The sequence below is a fragment of the Mastacembelus armatus genome, chromosome 24 (genome assembly GCF_900324485.2).
Source record: "Mastacembelus armatus chromosome 24, fMasArm1.2, whole genome shotgun sequence".
NCBI classification, from domain to species: Eukaryota; Metazoa; Chordata; class Actinopteri; order Synbranchiformes; family Mastacembelidae; genus Mastacembelus; species Mastacembelus armatus.
In genome coordinates, this window is record NC_046656.1 from 14,301,109 (window position 1) to 14,314,613 (window position 13,505).

At 40.7% G+C, this 13,505-nt stretch overlaps 1 protein-coding gene across 1 annotated transcript; it reads right to left on the minus strand.

Moving 5' to 3' along the window:
* Positions 1-753: 753 nt before the first annotated feature.
* rab32a (RAB32a, member RAS oncogene family) lies at positions 754-13,395 on the minus strand. Its single transcript, XM_026319370.2, has 3 exons — positions 12,978-13,395; positions 4,660-4,937; positions 754-2,216 (listed from the first exon to the last, which is right to left on the minus strand). Exons 1-3 carry the CDS (start codon positions 13,189-13,191, stop codon positions 2,067-2,069), a joined length of 642 nt encoding a protein of 213 aa, XP_026175155.1. The 5' UTR covers positions 13,192-13,395; the 3' UTR covers positions 754-2,066.
* Positions 13,396-13,505: the final 110 nt, after the last annotated feature.

The following is a 13,505-nucleotide window of genomic DNA, read 5'->3' on the forward strand; positions in this document are numbered from 1 at the left end:
TCCATGAAATGACATGCATTCCTGCCTGGGTAACAATGCAGTTTGTGGAAAAGCACAAGTGTAGTGTCTGATGACTATCACACAGTTTCTTGAATGGAGTCACAAGGTTCTGACTTTCTCTCTCTCACACTCACACTCACACTCACACACACACACACACACACACACACACACACACAGGGTATGAGTGGTAACTTTCAATCATACAGCTTTATCCAAGGGAAACCCAAAACATTTTGACATTTCTCAGATGTGCGTACATTTTTTAAATCTTTTTACAACTCTACCAATGGCGACTTTTCATATATATATATATATATATATATATATACACACACAGTGTAATCTTATAATTCACCATCAATTTTCTGTGGAGTGACTACTAGCTAGGGCTGTTTTAAAAGTGATAAACTGATGTCAATCCTTCTAATGTAGTTAAGGTGATGTCTGTTCGTACTGTTATGCAGCAGTTCTGCTCTGAAGGGATACTTCCAAATTGCTGCCATTTTAGATTTAAATTATTTTCCCCCAAGAATCTGCAATCACCTGCACCAATTATTGCTTGTACAATACACTAGTACCTGTTAATATGAGAATAAACATACTACCTTGTTCCAGCTGACTTCAGAGCAATTTACAGGCCAACAAAATCAATAAACTGCGTAATCTGAAACATTGGCATTGAACACCAAACTGTGACATAAAAACAAATATATTTCTAATGTATTCAACCCAGATACTGTGCAGTAGGTGTATCGTGGAGACTATTTATTTATTCCCAGCAGGTTATAAGATTGGATGAATTACGAATGATGTGGAGAATGATGGGCACCACCAACACTGTTCCAATGTTTTCTTATTACACATATAAAATACATTTAACCAAAGGGATAAATACATATGATCAGTCTAACCAACATTGACAACAAAAAAAATGTTAAAATGTTTATTATAGTTTGTTTTAGATTTAAAGTATTTTCAAATGTAAACTTAATCTTTTCTCCATATTTAAAAAAAAAAAATCCTTCATATGAACACTATTTCATGTACCATCCCTATGTACAAGAGAGTGTAGTCCTTACTCCTGTAGTCCTGACTGACTATGTTTATAATATCTCATCAGCGGTATAATGTAAGACATTTTAATAATACATACTGTAAATCTGATCTACATTTTCATACTGGTGGAAAGACAATCAAAGATTTCTCAGTGTATCATATAGTACTATCGTTGTTTTGCGAAATACTCTAGTGTGAACAACTCTCCTATGACCAACCCTCCTATTAGAAAATATGGCATAGAGACGACAATTCATAACAGCAACATGAGATACAGTAACACTATGATATTGCTAAACTATGATTCCCATTTGCTCGCATTTTACACAGCAATCTAACGTGGAAACAGCTGGAAACACAAACATGAGTATGCACTAAAGACTGTTTAAGGAACATTAACATCCATGTAAACTGAAGAAAGATGTCAGATTACACAAAATATATTTGTTTCACAAGCACATGTTGAATCACTGAGAGAAAACAATCCAAAGTGACAGTATATAAGAAGATAAAGATTGTTTTCTAGAATGTGTTTCTCAGTGTCTGCTTAGTTTTCAACCCGTCTCAGGTGTGATACAGTGCAGGGCATCACTGAATGTCCAGACAATAGGTGGAGAAGCAAGGTTCAGGTATGGAGATCTGGTTGGGGCTTTTATAGGTTGTTGTGAGATATACATTGAAATAATTATACAATGAGACAAAAACAATAGTAAAGATCCTGTGGTTTAGAGATGTGGGACAAAGTATATACCAAGGTAGAGGCAGTGATAACATTTGCAACAAGATAAAATTGGGCTTCTATTCCAACCTAGAGAAAGTTACAGTAAGAAACGTGGATGTGCAGGTGAACTGGGCATCAGTGCAATGAGGAGAAGTTCCTGGAGCTTTGAAGACCCAAAAATTCATATTCCTCTGCAGGGCTGCATTAGAGGGGAGAGCCACAGGCTGGGTGCAAGCATTGGACCCCGCCAAAGGGAGGCAGAATGCTAATATAAATGGACTGAGTATTAGCAGCAGCCTGGTTTGCTCTCAGCGGCCACAGGGTCCTGGTCCAGTTTGATCCGGTCTCCATTGCTTTCCTCATGTGGCAAACCTTTGTCGTTAGCCAAAATATTCTCTACCAGAAAACGTGCAGCTTCATCCACGTTGATGTTATCCTACGAAAAGGACAACACAGTATGTTAAAGCCATGATAATATTTTTTACTTCACAAAATACTACAGCTTTACACCTTAGCAACAATGCACACATTAGGCCTTTTCCCAGTTTCAGCCTGCATGTCGAAGCTTTTAGCAAACAACATTTAATAGTTATCACAGGCCCTTATAGACACCACAGTGCTACTGTTCTGAATTGCTTTGGAAGTCCACTAAACCCCTCATATGAACCAGCTTGTTGAAGCAATCGCTAAGAGACAGAGACAGTTCCCGGGTGGCAAGCAGAGACGAGGTAAAAAGCATCATTCGCTTTTGTCCTTCACACTGTGGCCAAAAGCTGTCATCCTGTGGGTTGAAGAGGTAATGAATATTAATAGGCTTTCTCCAGACTCCACAGTAACAAAGATGTTGACAAAGAGGACTGGGGATTTTTCAGTAAAGGAAAAACACAGTATGAAAATATACCTGCTTATTATTTTAGAAAGTAATTACAGATCTGGCTACAAGCAATGAAAATGTACCCAAGTCTACAGTGAAAACAGTGAAAGTTCTTTGAATAATTAGCAGACCTGTAGCCCAAAACACCACAAATCATCATGAGTGTATTTAATTTTCTTGTATGACCTTTTAGAAAGTGTGAAGTTAGGGACATGGAAACAGAAAGGGGGTTTCTACTCCTTAGCATTATTCCAATCACACATTGATGTGTCTCAGCATGATGGGTACACAAATAACACTTTGCTGGACTTACAGACAGGACACAGCCAGAAAGGTTTTGCACTCGACTCACACACTTCGCACGGCACTGCACATGACTACACAGGGCCTAAGGTTATCTGCACTGAGCTAATGAATGTAACTCTGGCTTGCCAAAACTTCTCAACACATTTCTCAACGTGCAAATATAAAGATATGTAGAAGTGTGTGTTCACAGGCATGACTTAATGACTTTTTAAAGTTTCCAGGAAAAGGCTGAGTTGGAAAAAGACAACTGTTAGTGCAGAATAAGGTCAGGAAAACACTAGAGTCTCATCGCTGGAAAGAGGAGGATGCCCAGGTAGAAACAGCGTTTTGTTTGTGTTACCTGTTCATGAGTCTGATATCTGAATATCATAGCATAGACAGTTTACATTTCACTACTCAAAACAAACTTTACAACACAGAAAATAAGTCCACCATATTTCAGAAGGAAATATGTTTTTTATTCTATTACATTTATTCTCCTGCTATAGTTTTCAGATTTCAATTTTATATACAAAGCAACATAATTCCATTAGGTATTTTCTAGAAATTAAACTACTCAACATTATACAGACCTGTTGATGCCATAATATAATAATGTTTACAGGGTACTCATTCAGAGATTACGTACCTTTCCATTTGATATCTTAAGTACCTGCACTGCATTAACTTTTCAAAGGTCTGAATTCCTCTTTGAACACTGTATGATAAATAGTCAGGTATGTTCTAGCTATTACACGTATGAATGTACCTCTAAACTGAGCCTTTTTAGAAGTGAGAGGCAACCAAAATTATCTCACTTCATCAAATATCACTCACAAAAACAGAAGTGCAAGAGCACAGTGTTACTATAAAGACACAGTAACACTGTACCTGTGACTCAAAGACCATAGCAGGGGAGAAACACTACAGAATATTATCTTTCAGAGCCTCATCCTACTAACCCTTCCAGCTCCAGGCTGCAACATCACACAATCACAGGATACCACATCGCTACAGCTGTCCAACTGATCATTTGACTGTTTGTGAAGACAAATATCCATACAGCTTATGCATGAATCGGAAGGACGGCAGGATAAAAAGGTTTTCACACATGGAAAGGTTTTTGAATTTTCAGAAATATTAGATCTCTCATTGCAGGCCCAACATTTATTCTTATATTATTATCTTCTGTCATATTTAACACTTAATTTGGGATTGAATGTGCTATGCAAATGAAGTCCCAAGTGTTTAACAAAACCAAAACTATGTCTAATTATTTCACAATCCCCACAGTAGTGTCATAAAAGCATTTAGAAGGATCACTGTTGAACACTGGCGAAGAAGCAATTCAGTGAAGTGGCAATATATCTTCACAATAAAGGTCAGATGGATCCTTTTATTTCATCTCTTCTATATGCACTTGAAAGCTCTTATCTGATTTACCACAAACATAACCATGTGGAAAATAAGATCTAAGCCCATTACTAGTCACGTTTGGGCTCGAGGAGCTTTAAAAAGAAATTTCCATCTTCAAGACGCAAGATATTTCAGCATTAATATGCACTTTAACTTTGGTAATTTCATGCTGTTGAGCACTGGATTATAGTGTAGCATACCCAGAAATAAGAATATTTAAAAACACAGCCTATTAGACAGACACTGAGAAAAAGGTATGTAAAAGTGCATGGGTGTATTTAATGTGTATCTACCGATCTCTCACCTTAGCTGAGGTCTCAAACCAACCCAGAAAACCAGTCTCTTTGCAGAAATTCTCCATTAGGGCTGTGTTGTTAGAACTCTCTTTCTTCTGGTCACATTTGTTGGCTAGCAGCACTGAGGGGATGGGGTTGCCATTAGCCAGCTTCACCTTGCTGTCCAAATCATGCTTCCACTTAGACACAGCTTCAAACGTGGAACCCCTTGTCACATCGAACACCACAAATGCCCCCACAGCCTCTTTGTAGTACACCCGCGTCATGTTTCCGAATCGCTCCTGACCTGGGGCACACACAGAGAATTCAGGTGATTATTTGCATACAGATCTGGTGTGTGAATGATTAAAAAAAAATATGGAGGCGGTGAATCCATTTAAAGCAGATATGAATAAACATCTCAACCAAAACGCTGAAGTAGTTTCTTCAGCATGAAACCAAATGTCTAGTCCTGAGCTTGGTCACAGTAAATGGCAAAACATTCACTATTTCAATTCTCCAATTCGTCAACTCATGGAAACTCAACAGAACGTTCCTGCTCTGCATGTGGCCGAAAATATGACGATAGAGACGGTTCCTATTTGACCTACTTTTCCTCATTCGCTATGGGCCTAATCCGCACACAGTGAATGGCAGAAGTAATCTGCCACAATAAGTCTATTCTCTGTAGTCTTTCTCTGAGAAAATCTGAGATGATATTTCACAAAGGCAAAGTAAAAGGAAATACCAGCAGGACGTGGTGTGTCACTATAAATCTCAGAAGACCTTTTCTTAAACAGAACTGGACCACTTATGGGTTTTGTTTGGTACTTTTCTCAAATCGACTGATTAGAGTCACATCAGGAGAGTTAAAACTATCAGTACAGTTATTCAAGCACATGTGAGTTTCCCTTTTTTTTAATGCCACTACAACAATAAAAATAAGTTCAAGTAAATCTAAACTTTAATAACTACAGTCATGTCTAATTCCAATTTTAACAAGGTTTTCCCTAACACATTTAAAGTGAAAGGAAACAGATCTTTGAGGTGAGAAAACAATGCTCTAACATACTTTATGCCTGCACACAATTTAAAATTAACTGTGCATAGACCAGCACATCAACAGAGGGAAGTGAATCTATGACCTATGGTTAACCTGCAAGAGCTAGGGCCTCACTTTCACGTATACCTCTGTGATCAAAAGTATCCATGTCTACCTCTGATCACGTTATTGACCGATGTAGAGCTTACAAAGCAGCGGCCGGAGTTGGTTAGCTCAAAATGAAACTAAAAGTGTGTTAGTGGAAAGTGAGGCAAGTCATCAGGCTCTCAGGTGTTCTGATAATGCCTGTACCTACAGGAACTGAGCACAAGCAGTTACAGATTATAGCTGAGATGAGAAACTGTGACTCAGCCTTAGTTGAAATTTAAAATTTAAACAGCTGGACATTTTTTTTCCACACATGGCACAAAAAAAAAAAAAAAAAAAAAGGTGTTTTACATTAGAAGTGAGGATTAGATTTGGTTTTACTCTCTCCTGAGGACATATGTGTCTATTTATATATTAAAAAAACAAAAAAGTTGCCAGTCATGCACTGCATGCAATCTTGCATAAGATTCCAAAAATGGTTCCTGTTTTTTTAACATTTTGCATATTGTACCAATACCAGCTCCACTCTGTCATCACTCATCATTCTAAATCTGAATTTAATGTGGTTCCAGGTTTATTGAGCTGCTGTGTTCATGTGGAAGCATAATTCATTTGGTAAAGAAATACAATGCTACAATACAATTATGATTCAGTGTCATTATAACAGGACACATACTTTCGCTACACTGCTCAAATTCTACATTAATATACATTACAATATACAGTAAGTGTATATTGCTTTAGACATTTAACAGCCTTCACCACAGCTGAGAAATAAATCAAGAAAATGAATGAGGAACTGTGAGCACAACTTCTCCAAGCATACTTTCACTTTAGCGAAGGTACTTACCCAACCACGCAAGGAACTGGAGTGGCGTGGCGCAGTGCGGGTGTGAGCGAGAGAGTGAATACACTGTGGGGCCCACAGGCCTGACAGTAATTGCTCATAATTGAGAGTCTAATTTTAGATGATATAACCCCAGGTGAATGCACTAGAGACACGACACAGTGGGATAAAGAGCTGATAGACTGAAATAAGGCTTTCATTGCCAGGGCTGTGGCGTTCATACATCCGTTACAGTGAAGGTGAAGGCAGAACATAAACAAGAAATAACTGGCTTAACTATTTTCAAGGCATTTTTTTCTTTTATTCTGTTGTAAGATCTAAGTGTAACATAACTGTTTAATGAGAATGGAGTGACTGAACAATATTAACCACAGAAGCAAATATGAAGATTTTCAAATATTCTTAGGCTGTATTTGTTAATACAGACACAGGACAATAGAGAGAACAGAGACAGACTTCCTAGAACTAAGCAAACCTAAAGAGACAATACACTGTAGCTTATTTTATTCAGCTATCTGAAAGAAACATAAACCTGTAACTGAGCAGGGAAATAATCACAGGCTTTCATGCCTTTCATAGCATCTGAGAAAGGCTTCACTGTAAGGTGAAGAGATGGATGAGTGATTGAACAGTGGCTTAACTGGTTTACACGAAGCACAGACCTGTAAGGTTGCCCTGTGAACACCGACTTGACCCAAACAGCACGTCTTTGTGTGCTCTGTGGAGTCAGCATAATGAAATAATTCAAATCTTCTGACTCTAGTTCTGAATTCACCAGGAAGTTCATTAATGCTGAGAATAAGTGTGAGCATTTATTTTATTTTAGGAGTTGAAGACAAACCGGTCTATAAGCACTGAGGTGGCCATGACACTTCACTGGTCTGTACTGGTGGGTCGATATGCGAGCAGAGCCGGTCTGAACGTAAACCTCACGCCTCCTGGGAGACAGCGGGCTGGTTGGACGAGCGTTTACATCAGTCAGTATCACTGATGTGAGCCTGTAGCAGATGTGCATGTACACGTAAAAGCTGACTGCTGTACACGGTAATGAGTTATACAGGGTATTCATGAGGTTCCACACCAAAGCCACTAACATTAAATGACAGCAAGTCCCATGATGCCTCACCTTTTAAGTTAGAGCTGATAACCATTCTACTACTTTTACTTAATCCAGTGTTGCTCTGGAAACCAAATGTTTTTTGTCAGAAAAAAAAAATAAAATCAGTTTTGTCAATAACTGGATGCAAAATAAACAAGTTTCTATTGGCCAATTCATAACTCTTAATGCGGGTAATGGGTCATCTTCATGTCTGAATTCCAAGTTTATGTTGCCTTCGTTTGCAACCGGTTCCCTCTTTTGTAAAGATCTGACATTAAGAGCACAGGAGAGAGCAGAGGTTAGTGATTCGTGTAGGAAGCTCAGCTCTATCAGCGCCACGATTCCTACTGCTCACAGATAGAGGTCAATAAAGGTGATGGATTAGTAAATATCGATTTAATGTTGTTCATGCTCTTCTGGTGTATTTTTTTGTTTCTTGTACCGATGATGTACATTCTTCAATACATCCACTACTGCCCTACAAAGGAAATACATTTATTTCTAAAGAATGGACAAATAATATTTTATTAAATAGTGTTAATGCATGTCACATGATTCTAACCCAATCAGGATGTAACACAGGAATGGAATGAGCTGTATGAACAATAGAGTATTTACTCAGTGAATACCACAAAGGAGCATGAGACCATAGGCGAGAACAAAGACGTGTGCTGCTACTGCTGCTTCGCACGCTCGACATGAGGCGACTGCCTACTAACGAAAAGAGCAGGACATCTGAATCTGTCAGTAATGAGAGACAGTGAACTACTGTGGAATTCCAAAGGCTTTGAACAAGGACATTTCAGTTCAGTCCACCATGCAGATAAACAGTGTTGCATGACCTCAAGCCCAATTAGGCGCTCTGTTTATGAACACGTGAAAGCTTCAAAAATATGCAGTTTACAGAGCTGCTTGATAAAGAAGCGACGGTTTAGCTGCAGCCACGGTATCGTCTGTTTGTTGTGTGGGAGAAGCAAAGAGAAAGCAAAGTCTCATCATTATCCATAGCCCTAGCAACCCCGGTTTCCTCTACGGTCGTACACATTGCTCTCCTGTGGGTGGGTTACCATAGAAACTGTCCAAGCCAGACATGGCAGTAGCAACAGCAGCAGTCTCCGCCTGTTGTCGGGAGGCAACTGGCTGTGAAACTTCCCCACACGCCCTCCCAACAAAACTAAAATAACAAAGACAGCGCAGGGCCCAGCCATTAAGGTGGCCCTCAGCACCAGCTGCAGTAGAGAGACTGAACACCACATGACTGGCACGTTCAAATTCCTCCGAGCAGCATGTGAGAGGTGACTTACTACAGCTTACTCCAGCCTTTGGCACTGAACACTCTGAAGTGAGGGAAAATCCTCAACCTTTAAGCATTTAGAGGACTGATCAATGTAAAGCCTTGGCACAAGGTTGGAAGAATTTTGCTCAGAGTGATAACATTTGTTGTAGAATTATCACATGTGACTTCTTCAAACTGTTTAGTGACAGAGAGTCTTTTGAGAGAAAAGTGACCCAATACTACTACCAACCCTCAACAATGCACAAAGATAAAGACATACCCAGATGCCTGTGGAAATGATCAACAAAGCAGATATAATGTTATATCAAGATGCCAAGAAAACCATGCACTGTCACTTTAAGAGCAGGGAAATTACAGTAAAGGTCCCTCTTGGTATAGACTCTTCCAGTTTTGCTGAGCACAGAAAGTTTTAGCTCCTGTTGGAAGATGGCAGTAAGAGTGAGAGGAGTTCACCATGTGTCAGGCTTTGAGGTAAACTTGTTTTTTTGTTTTTTTCCCCAAACTAAAGGTTATCGCTGTCATGGGAACCACTGCCTACATAATGTGCAACCTTCTGTGTCTACAGAAATGTTTGGTCCTACAAGGTGCTGGCTTTTTCACTCTATGATGGTAATCATCCTGTCCACTGACTTAGACAAATCCAGAGGAGAGTAGCAATTCTGGGTGAAAAGGGGTGGGAAAGTCAGAAGTGTCACACTGACTTCCATGCCCACCCCCCCCCCCCCCCCCCCCCCCATCTCGTGTAAGTCTCTGATTACTATCATTCCACCCAGACTGTAATCATTATTAAGGTTGGTAAAAGACAATGCAACTCTGAGGTTGCCTTCAGTGTTACCAAGAAGATAATTCCTCCTTCTTTTCTGCATGATTAAATGGCTTAATGGCTGGTCTTAATGACTTTGCAAATACACCTCAAGCTTCCAGTCCTCTCACACCCACATTTCACTACTTATTTTATCCTCAGTGTCCTCAGGCCAGGCCTTGGTGTAGGTGTGAGTAATGAAGTCTAGTATCAGTATGTGTCATCTAACTTTCTTTCTGGTCAATGTGTGCATTTAAACGGCTCTGTTCACCCAAGTGTGCTTCCTTGTCTGTATGAATGATACGAGATTTTGTGTGTGTGTGTGTGTGTGTGTGTGTGTTTGTTTTATTTACCCTCGCAGATCTTCTGATCGACTGCTGTCTGCCTGTGACGGGCAGACGGCCTTTGCTGGCACTCAGTCACAAATGCCCCCCCCCCTGCACACTGAGCTCATGCTGCCAGGACCCAAATGGTAGTGGGGGAACATTACCCACACTGCCAATCAGTTGGTGGGAGACATGCTAGTTGTTATGACGACCCCCCCTCACCCCGCTCCAATCCATGTCCACCATCTTCCTGTCAGTGCTGCAGGCGATGGAATAAATATAAAAACAGCAGGCTTCCAACCATCTGCCCTCATCTGTCTCAGCATATGAGAGTTGTTTGATTGAAGAGAGAGAAAGAACCTGCGCTGCCATGTTGAAAATAATAATAGAAGCGATCTGGAGGCAAGGCTAATCTGTTTGAACAAGAAGAGCATTAAAGGGTCGGCTCACATTTTTTTTTCCAAGCCTGTCAATACCCACATGCCCGTATGTACCTTAACGGAGTCACGTTTGTTTCTCTTGTCCATACGGGCCCAATGAGAGAGATGGACAGACTCCTGTGCAAAAACAGCACTCTGACATTCAACTAAGTCTAAGTTAGACAAATCAAGTGGCTTTTCTCTGAGGTTACAGTCCGAAATCTCCTTATTGAGTTACTGCCCCACCTCAGCAAGGGGATCTCAGCAGTTCACAGCCCATAAAGCCAGCCAGTAGAGAAAAGGAGAACAATTCCAGTGTTTAATCAGAGCTCACATAGTGTATAGACACAATGGATGTGAAGCTGACTTTCAGACTATCAGGATACTCAATAAAACAATTTACTGCAGAGCCAGGTGAGAAGCTCTAACTACCACTTCTGAACAGGCTGTACTTGAAACAATGTCCTCTGTGGTGCAGGCTAAATTCACTGCACATGGTGATGTTTCACCACTATTACTATCTGGGAAAAGCTTGTTTTGGTGAGAAGCTTTTTTTTTTTTTTTTAAATGTGAACGTGTTCTACAAGCTGCAATTTTTCTAAATAACTCCAGGCATGTGAGTTAGCTCAGGCTTAACATGACCTTAAGTCACATTAAGCTTTATTTTAAATTTTTATGTGCAATCAGCATGACTGGGTGGCTCTTATATCAGAAACCTGTGAACCCAAAGTCCAGCCATAATGCCGTTGTATCATTCCACCTCTGAACAGCAAAATCAGAGAAACAGCTTTGTAACTGTGTTAGTTTGTGAGATCTAACAAACATGCAACTCAATTACTTTGTGGCCAGTTATTCTTTTAGCAGTAAAACTGTCTTAGTCTTTAGTTGATACAAAATTCTGATAACTGATTACTTGAACTTATTTGAAATTCTCCAATGAGATGTCCATATGACAGTAGATGGATCTTCAGCTTTTGTTTTGGGATGACTGCAAATATCTTCCGACTGGGTTTTAAACATTTAAATATTCTAAACTAAAAGAGAGCCCATTCAAAAGGATAGATTAGTAATCAAATTGATTATACGCTGCTGTGTCTGTGTTCTTGTAGGCATATTCACGTGCTGCAGAAATTCTTTAAGCCACACAAAGACTTCCCTCTTTGAATGACACCTCAGAGAATGATTAACCACTTCTGCTGTCCCCCTGCACATGTGAGATCCTGACTGCTGCCCACCCCATGACTCACCAGACAGACAAGACAATTTGCATTTTCTAAACTGTCACAATTCATATAAAGTGTTTGCCATTTGTAACCACAGCAAGATTTCAGGTCTGACACTGCCCTTTGACCGTTTGCCATTAAGGGTCACACAAGCACAGTAGGTGGTATAAGCGTGACAGAAGATCCCCACCCCACCCCCAGACACACACACAGACACACACACAGACACACAAAGCAGACATGTGATCTGATTGCACCTTATGTAAAAATTCCCACAGCAAATTATCTACGTGACTCAACCATTTTCACCAGCCTGCATGTCAGATGCTTTGTTAGCTATAAGATCCTGCAGATGTATCACAGACAGCTGGCTGACCTGTCAAAGTGCTCCCTCCACACGTGTGTGCTCTAAACATCAGCCCCTTTATTGTTGGCTTCATCTCTGCTCACTTCTCACTTCCTCTCTCTCTCTCTCTCTCTTTTCAAGCGTGTCTCTCTCAGACTTTCCCTGTTTATTTTCGTGCCTGGAGATGACAAACGGTGAGAATTTGAGCAGGGGGCCGCCTGCGTGTGTGGAAAAAGAAAAAAAAAACTTTTTATTTACACGGCTGTGATTTTCTCTGGGCCTGCTTACCCAAGCTGTTGGAATGCGCAGGTTGGCGTGTTTGCCAGGTTTTTACTGAAATCCTGTCGGAAGCACGAGGATACCAAGAGGCCTTGGCACACAGGGACATCTGAAGAGTATTACAGTGCTAGAGACTCAATTATAACTAGAGAGGTTACAAACAAAATGTTAAACCCCTGAGAAAATAGTACAAGACTTTCATTGAGACGCTCATTGGGTAATAACAACGTGACCTACATTCCTCTGACAATTATGATCCGCCGTGATCATAAAGTGGAAACAGACACGATCAACAGGTCTTTTCTGTGGGAAATTCCTACCCTGCGTCCTTGGTCACGTGATCACCTTTGAATTTTAACTTTTGCAACAACTTGATTATTAAAACTGACAAGTGACAAAATGTAGCATTTTACAATGAAACGCTAACCTGTTGCGAAATGTTGGTGCATCTGTGAAAGTGAAAGTGTCTCGTATGAAGAGCAGGGGGCTACACACCCACTGTATCCAAAGCATCTGGTTCAGATTTCTGACACAGGAAAGTAGCTGAGCGTCTCCTTACCTGCGATGTCCCACAGCTGCAGCCTGACCAGCGTCTTGCTGTCCCAGTTGATCACTTTAAGGGCAAAGTCGACCCCGATCGTCGCCCTGTAGTGCTGCGAGAAAAGTTGGTGCACGTAGCGTTTGATGATGCTGGTTTTCCCGACGCCCAGTTCTCCGATCACCAGCACCTTGAACAAGTACTCCTTACACTCAGACACCGAGCCCCCGGCCATGCTCAGACTCACACCGACCACTTTTCTCAAAACTCACACAACTTCTGCTTTTTTTCTGTCCTCGCTCACACAGGCTTCCTGTGAGGAGCCGAGCTGGATGGGGCTGGTCAGACAGCTGAAGGCCAGATGCGACAGAAAATACATTTGTCTCCCCCTTTCTAATTCTCCTCCTCCTCCTCCTCCTGCTGCTGCCGCCGCCGCCGCCGCAAAGAAACCACCTGATAAGTCATAGGACCCGGAAATATCAGGGGAAACGTGATACATTATGTTGAAGCTTCCTTCTGTGGCTGCGATAACAGCAATATCTTCACGGT

Excerpts from the sequence above, each read along its gene's own strand:
- rab32a (XM_026319370.2), bottom strand. The coding sequence starts at position 13,191 with ATGGCCGGGGGCTCGGTGTCTGAGTGTAAGGAGTACTTGTTCAAGGTG. Across the intron at positions 4,938-12,977 it reads GCAGCTGTGGGACATCGCAG|GTCAGGAGCGATTCGGAAAC; the intron begins GTAAGGAGACGC and ends TGTGTGCCCCAG. Across the intron at positions 2,217-4,659 it reads GGTTTGAGACCTCAGCTAAG|GATAACATCAACGTGGATGA; the intron begins GTGAGAGATCGG and ends TCCTTTTCGTAG.